This window comes from Coffea eugenioides, chromosome 7, assembly GCF_003713205.1.
Source record: "Coffea eugenioides isolate CCC68of chromosome 7, Ceug_1.0, whole genome shotgun sequence".
Taxonomy (NCBI): domain Eukaryota; kingdom Viridiplantae; phylum Streptophyta; class Magnoliopsida; order Gentianales; family Rubiaceae; genus Coffea; species Coffea eugenioides.
In genome coordinates this window covers 2,908,099-2,923,221 of record NC_040041.1, presented here as the reverse complement: position 1 = coordinate 2,923,221, position 15,123 = coordinate 2,908,099, and the positions used below count along the sequence as shown (strand labels likewise).

Genomic DNA, 15,123 nt, shown 5'->3' with positions numbered 1-15,123 from the left:
GTGGGTGTTTGATAAATAAAAATTCACATGCTGAACTTATTAAGTGGTGCTGAATTTGTATGTATTTTTTTCAGCACAAGAATGGTAACTGAATGCTTAATTTGATAAGAATCAAGAGATTTACTTCAACTACTTTATCTTATCTACCAAATATGTCCATGTTTATTAATTACATTCAAAATCCTTATCTAATTAAACAACCTAATATTTCCTATTCAAAATCCTTATCTAATTAAACAAAATAACCTGATATTCTCTATTCAAAAATTGTTTTTAACAATAGTATTTTTTTTGCAATAATTTTCATCCACAAACATTTATATTTGATATATATATTTTTTGTGCAGATAAATATTATTTATGTGATGCAGCTTATCCACACACACGTGGCTTTATGACAAGATATCGAAATATTAGATATTGGTTGTCTGATTTTCGAAATGCTTTTCGTCTAAGATCAAAAGAAGAACGCTTTAACCAAGCATATGCAAGATTGAGAAATGTAATTGAATGTGCTTTTGGAGTATTAAAAGCTCGTTTTCCCATTCTCAAAACGATAAAATCATACCCTTTTCCCACACAAAGAAACATTGTCATTGTATGCATTGCTCTTCACAATCATTGTCATTTTCATACCTAACAATTTTAAGTTAATTAAATCATAAGTTCTATTTCCTTTTTGGATTAAAAGATAGAAGGGCAAAATTGTACAATTTAGCTTATTAAGCATTAAGTTATGAATATTTATCAAACAGTATAAATAGATTCAGCATTAAGATTCAGACATTCATATATCTCTTTTCAGTGCTTAAAATTCAGCAAATTAATTATTTCAATATTTAGAATTCAGAATTCAGAATTCAGAATTCAGAATTCAGAATTCAGAATTCAGATTCAGTGTTATCAAACGGAGCCTAAGACTATTACATAAAAAGCATCAGCAAAAGCAAAAGATTGCCATCAAGTTTTTGGTTTATGGCAATTTCTTTTTTCCCTTCAGCCTAGACGAAGCAGCAACACTTTGTTTGGTAGCAACCACGTCCATAAATCCAGTATTAATCGTGAGAGGCATCTTATCCTTGTCATTTCTTAGGTGTAATGGTTGATTATAGTTCACTTGAGATCTTTTTAAACCAAAAACTTCATACAAATTAGGTGAAGATGGGACAGGCTCTTTGACACCAACATCAACAACTATTTCTGTTAGTCTAGCTGCATCCCCCTTTTTCTGCTTCTTTCTTTTCTACAAAAACAATAACATAAACATACAGTAAGTTAAAGAAATCATGTTCATTAAGAAAAAGTGAGACCATACAATACTTACAGGCACTGGAGCTGCCTTATCAACTGAATTCTTGTCAAAAATTTGAGGAGTAAATGTAACTAGCTTTTCAGCTTCAATTTCAGCTTCAGCTTCAGCTTCAGTATCATTGCAGCTTACAGAGATGTCTTCAACATTTGCAGTGGTATTCTGAGGAATTTGGAAGGCTTCATGGATAGCTTCAGTTACACACTGTTCATCCTTGCTAAGCTTGCAAGATCTCACATTGTAACTTCTTTGCAGACAATATTTGCATCTTATCACCACCAACTCTGCTCATTTTTTTTTTCTATTTTTTCTTTGCTTGTTCTACCTCATCCGCACTCCGCCTCCTTTGTTTCTTTGGTTTTCTAGATGGTTTACTGTACAGAGGTGATTTTGGACCTTTGAGATCAATGTTCTCCCAATTTATTTCCCCACTTATTGGACACACACAGCCTTCATAGCACTTCAAATATTTCTCCACTGTATACCAATTGGATATATACAACATTGGATCTTTTTTTGCTATCCATAGTATAGAAATAGCATAGGAACAAGGAATTCCTGTCAGCTCCCATCTCCTACATGAACATGTATGGTCTTTGATATTTACTGCATACTGATTACCATATGGACATGAAACCTCATACAAGTCATCATTGGATTTGAAAGGAAAACACTGGGTGACCTTTTCCATCATTTTTTCTATTCTCTCAATAATCCTAAAACAGTACATATAGTTTTTTCACCTCTGTTGAGCCAAGTCCCTATTTTGCTGCATTCTTTGCATCATATACAACCTTAACAATTCTAACATTTCAATGATTGGTGTCTCCCTTGCATCTAATATTTTGCTATTGAAACACTCACACACATCATTCAACAAGATATCACACTTTGGATAAGTACTAAAGTAGCTCTGCTCCATTGAGATGGAGGTTTATCATCAAACCACTTCGCTGCATATATGTCAATTGATGCCATTTCTTTTATTTTGCTGGCAAATTCTGCTGGAGTAGTTGCCTTTACAGCAGCCCATAAGGCTCTTCTCAGAGCTTCTCCTTTGAATCCAGCGGATGAAAAGTTGCCATGCATGTGTTTCATACAAAATCTATGAGCTGCATTTGAAAAAACATTGTCACATGCCTGAATCAGCCTCTTTTGCTTGTCACTCATGATAATCCACTCAAAATTCCTTTCAATTTTCAAGTCTTCTTTGAGTAATTTGAAGAATCATGTCCAAGATTCCTTATTTTCTCCATCTGTTACAGCATATGAAATTGGATAAATGATATTATTAGCATCTAATCCAACACTATCAATAGAACTCCCCCAACTGATCCTTTCAAGAATGTACTATCAACTCCAATCAAAGGCCTACATCCAACTAAAAAATCTTGCTTCACTCCATTAAAACACATATATAACCTTTGGAACCTTTGTTGATGTGTTGCTGTACTTGTAGATCCATCCACAGTTTTCAATATAATGGAGCTTCCAGGGTTGAATTTCTAAATTTCATGCATGTATGCTCCTAACTTACTATAGTGGTCAGTTTCACTCCCATGAATAATCTTCATAGCCTTTCTCTGGCCCTGTATATTTATTTTTTGGAGAAAGAGCACTTATTATCCTTAATTACAGTCTTTCTAAAGTGCTGCATACCTACCTTAAGATTAGTTCTAAACTCCTCAGTATACTTTTTGCCAACCCATCCACAATTTACAAGTGGATTGTCATAGGTGAAACCACATTTGTGGGTGTCCTCAAATGTCTTGATTTACACACTACCTTCCCCACTCAATTTTGCAGCATAAATAAGCCAGTCACACCCTTCACTTCTACACTTAGCCCTCAATCTTATTTTGTCTTGCTTCACAAATTTACATGGTCCTGTCTTACACTATAATTTGTGATAGCCAACTTGCACTTTTTTATATTACTGAACAGTATTTTTAACTCTAATGTTGGATTGTCAATATCTTTAGGGTTGAAGACTCTATATTCATTGCTGATTTTTTCATCATCATGTTCATTCAGAGTTTGAAAATCAGATTCAGAAGATAGGGCAACATCATTGTCCTCTGGCATCACCAAATTATCATCCCTTTCAATTCCAGTTGGCTTATTTTTTTGAAAATTCTTATGGTGCTCTACACCTAACCATTCAGCATTTTTGTCTACATTGTCATGCAACTCATTATCATCCCTATCAGTCATATTATAATCAGAGTCCACTGCTGAGAAGAAGGATTCACTCCCTGAATCAGAATCATTATTATTGTTCCTATTAGCCTCATTGTCTGCCATTCCCTCCCTTTCTATGATCAGCATTAGGTGTATTCAAATTGTTATTACCATCAGCCCCTTCATTCTCACCAATCTGATACGGATCATAGCCTAACTGTTGAACATAGATTTCATGGAATGATATCTCAACATACAAAATAATTTTCATATTTAAACCATCAATCCTCTTAATGTATCCATGCAATTCTCTACTTGTTTCTATCCTTATAAAATTGCTGTTTTTCCAACCATAATACACTTTGTCTCCATACAAACCAGCACTTTTAGTCAATTTGTCTACTTCAAAGACACTTAAACCAATACTTTTAACATAGTCAATGACACATGCATCTCCACCCTCATAACGTGGATGAGGAGTATAGGAAATTAACCCTTTATGGTGACATCTTAGAGTTATAAGTGTACTGCCTTACTCTGATAACAAAAATGCACATATCAACCATTCAATAATCAACAGGATATATATTAACATTAACAACAATGCACTCAATAATCACAGATAAAGACCACATCTTATGGGTCCATCTTACTATCATAATCACAAATAAGGACCATATGCATTTGTCAGATACGACAATCAATTAAAAATAATTAATCTTTTCAACCCAATACAACTCAAAGTAACCAGAATATACCCATAATGCAAACATCAGGGACCACATCTAAATATTATACACACAAAAGTTAAAAATTTTTACATTTAGTTATTTAACTCTTTACCGTAATTTGGGGATGCACGATCGTTGAGCTATTTCTTTCGAACAAACATTTTTTCCACGTTTGGTGGTCTTCAATCATCGAACTGGAATGCTTCACTATGAGTTTCAGAAAGTTCCACTATGAGGACAGAAATATTTCAACCAGTGAAAAAGTAGGAAAGAGGGAAATTTGGAGAAGAAAAGCAGCGGGATAGAGACAGAGAATGGACTTTAGTCAATATTTTGTGTCTGACTTGTGTTGGTTTTTTCGATATTTGGACATTTGTTAACGGTCACGTGGATTTCACCGTTCAAATTGAAAAAATTTCCCCTTTTTTGACTAAATGTGGCACAAAATCGTTAATTTATGTACTCAATGTGTTCTGACGAAAAGTTTGGAGACCAAATGTGTCTTATCACAAAGTTTGAAAATGAAAAGGGGATTTTTCCCGGATAGGAATAGCTATAAAGTTAAAAGTTATTACTTATGAATTTTATGCATGATTGTTCATAAAGCCCAAAGAAGCCCGCTGATTTTTCCGGTAGACTGACGATATTGGATAACGGCGTCGGCGATGGCGATGTTGATGACAACCTGGAATAATCGCCGTCTCTTGGTAACGGTGACAACAATCGGAGTGTTATGGTTTACCTCAATTGCTGCACCGAGAAAGACTATAGCTGCTAATTCTCCATCAGCCTTCGTTCAAAACGCCATCTACTCCAACAAAATCATAATTTTCTCCAAATCTTATTGCCCGTAAGCTCTTTTTCATTTTTTTAACTCGTTTTAGTACTAGAAATTGGGTCATTTTTCTTGTCAAAGGATTTTTTTTTTCACAATGGGAACAGTAGTCTTTCCTCCCCAAAGCTGAGCTTGTGAAGAAGTTTGGCTAGCTCAGATGTATGCTTGATTCTATTGTTAGCTAATGAATGGTGGCCAAGATTGTAAATTTCATTTGCCTAATGCAGGGCTTGTTCTGGATAATTAGCATTCATGCTTCCGATATGAACAATTACTTTGTTAATGGATCAATTAATTATGTACTGGTTGCTCCGTCGTTCGATGGACCCTTTCACAAACTGCGTGCCAACATGAAACAACTCTTTTAGTTGGGATCATAAGCTCAGATTCTGTGGAGGCAAAGGTCGAAATGAGTTAATAAAATAGAAGGACCAATTTGGGTACGAAAGACGGGGATATCCAAGTCTTTTTAGAGTTAGAGTTTCGAGAATTTTAAGCAGAACAACTGCTCTTTAGAGGGTCCAAGAAAGCTTTGATAGTTGTTACTTAGTGAACTTGCATACTTTGTGTTGTGATCTTAATGTGGATCAATTTCATGTGATCCTTTTTTGGCTAATTTGTGGCTGAACTGAAAGTGTTGGTTGAGGTTGGATTGGCTAAGGTTATTGTTTAGCACAAGAAGTTTGAACATCGGTTGCAAATGGATGGATGTAATAGTTAAGCTACCTTTTGTCATTGCAGTTTGGAGCTCTGTGGTGGAGTGCTGGTAGACAGGCTGCCAATGGCAGTGTTACTAGTTTGCTATTTCCTGCCATTTAGTGTGTTTATTTTATACCTTTTGTTCTTCACTACACTGGGTCAGTTGAGTTATTCATGGCTGTGCTGAGGTGACGGGGATCTATGTCAGTTGCATATATGTTGTGTCAAATAACGTGCGAAAGATAAGTTTGGGCCTTCTGTTCCTTTTATTAGTTGAGAACATTTGTTGGATACTGATATATTCCTATTGCACCTATATCTCTTTAATAATTCCTTTTTTTTTTCTTTTTTGGTTTTCTTTTTGTGTGTGTGCTATATGGATAGCATCTAAATGGTACCTCAGTACATTGAAGCAGTGTTATGTATTTCACACATCCAGCACGCAAAAACTCAGTTAAAGTGGAACTTGTTCCATCTCCTACTCATCCTTATGGTTGGTGTTTTGTCTAATTTTAGATACTCCTTACGTGCCAAGCATATATTCAGTGAACTACACGAGCAGCCTTTTGTTGTGGAGCTTGATCTTAGAGGTATACAAGCTCAATATATAGAGATATCTTTCAAGAGCTGTATTATTCAGTTTCAAAGTAACAATTTTTTTCCTTGCAAAGTAGAGCTTCCTATGATTTCATTCTTCTGAACATTGTTCAGATGATGGATATCAAATTCAAAATGTTCTTCTGGATCTGGTGGGCCGCCGTACAGTTCCTCAAATATTTGTGAATGGAAAGCATGTTGGTGGTTGTGATGGTTAGCACTCTTACTTCATGCTTTTATTAAATCTTTGATCAGAATGCAAGCACTGTTTCCAAGCTTTCTTTCTTGTAATTTAGATCTCCAGGCAGCTGTTCGAGATGGTCAATTGCATAGTCTTCTTGGCAATGGTTGACAAAAGGACTTGAAATTGGAGGCTTGCGTTTTTAACTGTTAGGACCTGAAGGTGATTTTGGGTGGTTAGACCCAAATAAAATTAATGCGAGGTGGTTCGATCTCTGCTGCTTTATAATTAGTATTAAGTTTAATTTCTGTTGATCAAAATCTCTCATGAGAATTGAAGCTACTTTGAGACATTGGAAATGTAACTGATATCAATAAAAGATTCTCATTCTGTGCACATAGTGCTTTTCATAATCACTTTCTTTGGTCACTTGGCGCTCATAGAGTCGATTGCTTGACCTACCAAACACAATTTTTTTGCCCTTGGCTTGTTTCTTCTTCACTGCACTCACTATCTGTGTCTGCATGTCTATGTGTGCAGGAGGTGTTTGTTTTTGGGTCAGACTTCAACTGCTGTTGGAGCTTCACGTAGTTTTTTCATTAATCATTAAGTTTCTATCTGACATCACCATGAGAAATCTAAATAGATAGCCAACTGGTTTTTGAGTGACCGGTAGACTAACCTGTTTTTACATCATCAAGCAGAATTAGGCTTAGATTCACCCGATGACTGCTGCCAATTATTTGGAGTTTTTAGCTAATCTATTGAATCTGCTATACTTAGTTGTCAGATTTCATATAGCAGCTGCTTTCTTGTTGAATTGCTCCCTTCAAGGTCAACACGCCGTAATCAGTTAGACACTGATTTTGTTTCCATTATGTGTTCTTGACTATTTCTAGAATCAATCATGAATATTAACTGTAAAAGTTCTGCTCTCTTGGTAAGCTTAAGACTCTTTTTCTTTCTTTCTTTCATTCTTTTAATTCCATGGATGTATAATCTGAAAGAATGACGCTGGAAATAAACTTTGACTACTACTTTTGCTGAGTACCTTGGAACCCTTTAGGATTAGAAACTAGAGCTGTCATCTGCAAATCATGAAGAAGCAGCATAAGAGTCTGGCCGCCATTCAGTTTTCTGGGCACTAAGTATACCTTCTTGGTTCTTAGAGAAAGTCAAGTGGACTTCCCAATGCAGAGATTTCAACACATTCTCAACTTCCCTGATTGTGCTGGAGTCATCGCGCATAATGAATTTACCTCCAGGCCGAACTATTCTGTCAACCTCTGCCATCACCGGAATGAGTTTGCACCTGTGAAAGCTGAAGACATGAGTCACCAGATCAAGGATGACAAGCAGGTGAAAATGGTATTGCAACCTGTTATACCTCTTTTTTAGCCTTGAGAAAAGACGATCAGCATGTAGGAGGTCATATGTCCTGGGATACGCGCTGAAGGATTCACACCAGTCATGATAAATACCAAAGAGCCCTCGTTCGTAGATAATGGGAAGTGTATCTGGAGCATCTATGTTCACCACATTCATTACCCACACTTTTAGGTCCTTCAGTGCTGCAGCAAACCTGCAAAGCACCATCCTTCAATTAGTTTTATCCACAAAACAACTCTTGGTATCATGCTACGTTTTAGTGATTGGGAATACCCCCCATATACTGCTCTCATGTCCATGATATTTCTCACGTCTGACCAGCTGATGCCCAGTCCACTAAGATATAACTTGCTCACCACCTGTTTCCAATGTTCATAGTCTGCTGTGAAGTCTTCTGGAGCTGGCTTTCCATAAATTCCCATCTGAGATCTGTTCAACCAGTATGGAGGTGTCTGAAGTCGACGAGGCCACTCCTCTGGCCAATCTGACCCTCTTTGATTTGCTTCAATGGGAACTTTGTGCAAGCATGCTTGCAAAGGTATGTACCTAAAAGACAATGGAGGTTATGAATAGGGTTCCTTGATTGCTGGCCTCAAAGCACATCTCATTGTAAGAGTACGCATTATGCTTATCATATGTTCATCTATGGAGAATTGTGATTCAAATGGACTAATTTTTAGGTAAATTTGCTTGAGGCTAAGTGTCTAATTATATGAAGATGTTTCCCTTGCATGTAAAAGTCCACATATTTTGAACCAATTAAAAAAGTGGTTGTCCCTCTATGATTTTACAGTCATTCTTATCGCATCTAGAGTTCCAGAAGATTGTTCTGCTTCTAGAGTTAATACTCTTCACAAAATTTGATAATCTTTGGTTTATGCAAGATTATAATGACTCTTGAATATTTGACAATAGAAAGCATATATGCCATTTTTGTAAATTGCTGTTTTTTCTTTGTGAGCCAGATTTTCTATGCACTAGTTCAGCTCTACATAGGTGAGGATGACACATAAATTTGTAATTTCAAAGGACAATTGCATTTTTGTCATTCATCAAGTTTAACAAGAATTTACAGTGCTGATGGAATTTAGTTTCTGTTACCAGGCTGCATTAGGATCATCATCGCTTTTGCACATTGGAGGATGGTTGTGCTTCCTTTTATCGTAGCATTCATTTGAGTCTGGTTTATGATAGACTGCAGCACCTATAGAGTTTAATTTATCCTTCTTGATAGTGACTAGCTCCCAACACATTGAAACTGTTAGATTGGACATTTCTGGAAGGATAAATGCAAATAATTAGACAGTTGGCCAATAGACAGGATCAAGAGAATCATTGATCAGCCTCATACCGTTCCATATCATAACATCCTCTTCAAGTGTTTGATACACTGGAGTAGCTGACCAGACAAAGTAACCTCCTGGTCGGAGGAGTCGATTCAATTCCAGAAGAAGAGCACCACCTTGATTAAATTTTCTCAGTTAGCATACTAAGCAATGTTAATATAGACATAATGTAAGTTCAAATTTAATTAGAAACAAAAGTCAGAAAATTAGGGGGGAAAACCTCCAGCATGCCATGGAACTCTGCAGCGAGCACAGTGCACAACATCAAAGACTCCGCTTGGAAATGGCAGCCTCTGGGTACCCATCACTGCATTTATTGCAGGTATTCCCCTTTCAAGGGCAAACTGAACCTGAGCCTCATGCTCATCTTTAGGTGCAAAAGATATTGCGAGTACGTTTCTTTCAAAGAGGTAGCCGCCAAAACTAGCAACACCACATCCAACATCCAACAGCACTCGACTATGCTTACCCCATGCTATATCTGGAACAGCCTGCAGCCAAATATATTTGGAAAAATCACAAGAAGCAGTGGAGGGGCTGTCTCAAAGCTGACTGGGGAAAATCAGTGTGTGTGTGTGTGTGCACAGAGTGGGATGTCCAGGACAAAACCTAATACCAAGGAAAGCTCTAGTAGCATCTTTATGCCTTTCCTAGTTATTTTTAAGGGTTAATTTCACATACCGCCCCTGAGGTTTTTAACAATTGCAAAAAGCTCCTCTCAAGTTCTAAAAATTATACTTACCTCCTCTATTTTCACTATTTAAGTAATATCTAGACCCAAAAGGCTATACTTTTTCCCAAAATTTCTATAATACCCTTGAGTTATAATTAACAACAAAAATGTAAAGGAAAATATGGTTTTCAGTCTCTATTTCATTTATCTTTATTTCCTATCACTATTACCTACTTATCAACATCCAAATTATCATTAAATAAACACTTATCTTTGTTCTAATATTCCTCTTTTACTTAAAAATTCCGGATGCAGACCATTGTATCAACTATAAATGCTACATTATATGTCCAAAAATTTACATACAATTTCATAACAATATTAGATTTTACTTAATATACTACAATATTCATTAATATTCCAAAATTTCAATTCCATGACTGCTACCTTTTTAATACAAAATAATTTAAACAATCACTACTAATATCAATATCCAATATATTCCATTGGCACAGAGTTCAAAATCAATCAAATTCTCTCTATGAGAATAATATCAATAATTGTAAAGTAAAAATAGAAACACAATACAGTTATAAATATATATCAAGAATGCTTTTTTTCATGATAACCATAATAGTATAACTTATATTTAGTTTCTATTCCACTTCTTATCCTTAATTTTTATTTTTTATCATTGTCACTATCTTCATCTCCATCAAAATGATAATGAAATTGGCACTCAATTTGTCATTTGACAATTTCAATTTGCTAATACCTATCAAAAATTGGAAACAACAATGGGCGCAAGGAAACTATTTACTAATAATGGAAAATCGAGAATTGGGAATAGATACTAAGATATATAAGTATTGGTGGTGGGCGCAAGGAAATTATTTACTAATAATGGAAAATCGAGAATTGGGAATAGATACTAAGATATATAAGTATTGGTGGTTTAGCGTGTATGATGATTTTATTAGTAGCGACAGTACATATTTGGTTGACACTAATAGATAAATTAGTTTGAAAGAAAAATAGATATATGAGAAAAAGAAAAGATAGTTAAATAGAAAAAACTGTGGTTTGAATTATTGGTTAATAATCGATGAGAGAGTTTTAATATTTGATAGAGTTTTTCAATGAGTTGACAATTAATAATGGGCATTATTGTTTTTTTATCACAATAATGGAGGTCTCTGTAATTATGTAAATCTCAAGGGAGCCGAGTGAAATTGTCGAAAACCTCAGGGGAGGTTTTTGAAATTATCCCTATTTTTAATTCCAATTTTTTTCCTTTTTCCTGCACCAGTTGCAGGAAAAGGGTGGAGGTGAGAAGAGAGGAGGGAAAAATGATACTAACTCATCACATTCTCTATTGCACTGAACTCATTTTCCTTTTTCAATTGATATGACTTTGTTATTTTGAACTGAAATGTAGTATAGTTTCAGGAAATTGACAAGTTATATGATAGTTGTACATGCAGTTACCTCTTCTAGGAAATCCATATAATGCAGTGCTCCATGAATGAATTGAGTACCACCTCCTGGGAAAGTAAGGAATTCTCCAGATACCTTCACCCAGTTCTGATGCCCCTTGACTTCTGCCAACTTTGTGTGAGGTACGTTATGATACCATATCTGCTTTGTTCAAATAGAAAAGCATTAGTTAATGCACATTTCTGTAAAGCACTGCAGTATATCGTATATTATTCTACCTTATCTCTGCTCTGAGGCCATTGCAATGGTTTTTTATATCCCTTTGGCAGTGGAACAAGACAAGTAGGGGCATCCTCTGGGCAATGCCTTTCACGATGCTCGTAATGTGTCCTGCTCCGTAACTTTGCGATTGCTTTCTCATTATCCAGACATGGTATGTAGTCCTGACCAGCTGTAACATTACATAGTTGCCATTTGTAGTTAATAATACTGCCATCTTGATCATCTTGTCCATTTTGTCGTCTATCTTTCTGGTTTTCAGATTCGTTAGCTTGAGTTGACCAGGAGTTCTTTTTTGACTCCTTGGGTATCTGAGATCTCTCTCCAGTTGGAAAGAAATCACTAGTGTCCGGGTTAGTTGCTTTCCTGCCTGTTTCTTCACTTGAGATGTTCTTTATGGAATTGTTATTGTGGAGAATATTATGCTGACTTTCATGAGTTTCAGGATTTTTCCGGCCCCCCAGCTGTGACTGATCAATGTGATTTCCAGTCTGGGCTAAGGGTGCCTCATCATGTTCCACTTGATCATGGCTTGATGTTCCTTGAGTATCTTCTTGTGATTTTCCTTGTTGGACTTGATCATCTTCCTGCTGTTGATGCTGTTCCAATCGTTTTTGTTGATCTTCATCTGATATCTCATGCTCATTGTTGTCTGAACTTTGATGGTCATCAAGCTTGTCGTCACTGGTACCCTCTTCTTGGTTGTTTTCGGCTGAAGCACTTGCATGCTCTTCCCTTGTTTCCTCAGCTTCTTGGTTTTGAGTAATAGAAGTTTCCTCGGAGTTTTGATTTTGTAGTTGCTGCTCATCAACAGATTCTGCGCCGTGTGGATTCTCTCCAACATCTGGATCCGTTTCCTTCACATCCCTGTTGTCCTTATCACCACCACCACCATCATCTCCTTCTGCTTCATTGTTGTCGTCACTACTGCTGTCCGAATCGCCATTATTTTCTTGTTCACTGACATTATTGTCAGTTTCTGCTTGAGCTTTGCTCTCGGTCGAACTCTGGTTTGGGAGTTCTGACGATTCATCTGTGTGGTCATTATGCGTTGCCCCGTGATCAGTTTGAATGGCATCTTCTGGGAGGTCCCCCTGACTGTCTTGGAAAACGGGTTGGCTTTTCTTGGGGATAGGTTCTGTGGGATGAATCTGATGAGAGTCGGACATGGAGGATAATTGAGAGGAAGTTGTAGCGGAAGATCGAGTAGTTGTACGTGGATAAACAATAAGAGTATTGGGTGCCAGCAGCCATAATCCGAACATACACAAAGCTACCAAGATTGTGGTTGTCAAAGTGGAGGAGCGTGAACTGCTGGATGATCTCTTGTTGCTGCGGGCCTTCCCTATGGCCATGGTTGCTGCTGAGAGATTGGAGTATGGAAGGAGAGGTTTGTTGTGTTGGATTTGAGGAGGAAGATGATTTCCCGAAGAACTAGAGAGGGTGCATGTTAGAAAATATCGTAGATCCAAAAGAGTAGGAGCAGGAATTTGTTAGGAAACTTTTTCTCTGTCTGTAAATTATTAAACAAGTTGTCCAATTCAAATTGTGTAAATATCAGGAACAAGTCTAAATTCGAGACCCTGAAAAGAAGTACATGAGCATGAGCAGCGTTTTTTTAAATATAATAATACACAAAAGGATTCCATGACTTCCCTTTTCGGATTTTCCTAAAACAGCGTTTGTTGTTTAATAATACACCTAGATTTTTACCATTTAAATGCAGACATTGAAGACTAATTGGCCTCCTTCTATATATGCTTACTGCCTAATTTAACTTTTTTTTTATTAAAAAAAAAAAAAAAGACTGACATTAGGCACCATCAGACATTTCCTTTTCGGGGCAATTACAACAGTAACTACTCATCTTGTGAACTAATAAGGTCTGGTACTGAGATGTTTCAGACTTTTAGTTACAGAAGAAGAAATTCTGACCGCCTCATCCTGCATTCTGCAAGTACTAGAAATCATTCCACGTTGTTTCTTTTTTTATTATTATTATTTCGGCATACCATCCTAAACCACTATCGTAAGTGACAAAGCTGGCTCCCTAAACAATGGAGGTGTCTTCAATCTTGGAAAAGTTTCTTCGTGATCTATTCATTTGTTTATGTTGAGCGTGTTTTCATTTGGAAGTAGTGCAAATAGCCTTAAAAATTCAATAATTGGATATTATGGTTTGTGCTTATGAACAACAGACAAAAATTGATACTTAGTGATCATAAAACTCCATTAGGAACGACAGAACCCTCGAATGGTTAGTTTGTTTAGTACATCCGTTGGAAATACAGAAGGCTCTGCTTGGGCCTTAGGTTTAGGCTGCTCGTGCCTTAGGTTAAGGACGATGAATACCACAGAATCCAATTGTTGAAGGCTTCTTATGGGATCCTAACTACCAGGAGATTTGATAACCAACTGGATCCTATTTTAAGCCCAAAACTATGGGTTCGTAAGAGGTCATTGTAGAGATTTTCCAATCTTTTTTTTTTTAAATATTTTTCTAACAGAGTAACTAACGTCGGATTTAAGAAGCAGGGAGGGATAAGGAGATTAGGTTTTAGATTGGATGTAAGAACCGGAAAGAGCTAAGGATAATGGAATTCAAGACCTCTAAAGCACAACCATTAGGGTTGAAGGAAAAGGAAGAAAAAGAAAAGAAAATGAGAGTAAAGGAAAGCAGATTCCGTCTATTTTGTTTGGATTAAATACAAAAGGAAAAAAAAAAAAAAAAAAACATTAGAAAAGGAAACTATCACACGTTAGTTTCGTTTTTATTCATAATAATTTAAAAATATAGATTTTTTTAGGGATTTTAAAATTTTCATTTATCTTGGTTTTTTTTTTTTTTACTTTGTTTTTACCCACTTTTGAATAGAAAGTAAGTTGATAAAAAAAAATTAACTAAATCTTATCTTTCTCAATTATTTTCTTTTCCTCCTCAGAAAGTAATCCAAATATCAAATTCCATATTCTTTCCCTCCTATTCCCTCAAAACAAATAGTGTGCCTAAGAGATTTTTCAATCATCATCCTTTCTTTCCAAAATAAATATCTTTTGTGCCAGATTTAATTGCTAATTTTAACTAGGATGTCTCAATAATATGATCTCATTTCCAAGGTTGCACTATCTTGAGAAAAACCATTAATGCATTCTCTATAAATCAACGGTTCCAACTAAGGCCGCACTACGCGAAAAGGACAAAGCCAAGATTTAACTGTTGCCCCAATTTTGTAGACTTGAGGAGTTTTCTATTTCCTACCGAGCTTGTGGATGGGTATATATTCATTCAGCAGAAACAAACTCTGTTGAAAGCACCACCATCCACAAATTAAAAAAAAAATAATAATAAAGAAGAAAGAAAGAAAGGAAAGAGAAGAAAAGAACAAAATCACATCAATAAAGCCATATCCAAGGGGAACCTGTCGGATTCATATCTCATGCAATCAAAATCAAGCCAGACTTTAGA

The 15,123-nt window shown here is 36.1% G+C and overlaps 2 protein-coding genes across 2 annotated transcripts; one reads left to right on the top strand and one right to left on the bottom strand.

Annotated features, from left to right (window-relative positions):
• The first annotated feature begins 4,825 nt into the window (after positions 1-4,825).
• Positions 4,826-6,929, top strand: LOC113777444 (glutaredoxin-C3-like). Its single transcript, XM_027322525.1, has 4 exons — positions 4,826-5,071; positions 6,272-6,345; positions 6,467-6,565; positions 6,649-6,929. The coding sequence occupies exons 1-4, from the start codon at positions 4,887-4,889 to the stop codon at positions 6,702-6,704; spliced, it is 414 nt and encodes a 137-aa protein (XP_027178326.1). The 5' UTR covers positions 4,826-4,886; the 3' UTR covers positions 6,705-6,929.
• A 102-nt stretch (positions 6,930-7,031) lies between these two features.
• On the bottom strand, positions 7,032-13,012 carry LOC113777968 (probable methyltransferase PMT27). Its single transcript, XM_027323201.1, is given in 9 exon segments — positions 7,032-7,845; positions 7,921-8,115; positions 8,196-8,468; positions 9,024-9,384; positions 9,489-9,759; positions 11,430-11,579; positions 11,657-11,979; positions 12,040-12,121; positions 12,155-13,012. Coding segments are annotated over 9 exon segments (2,730 nt in total). The 3' UTR covers positions 7,032-7,628.
• Positions 13,013-15,123: the final 2,111 nt, after the last annotated feature.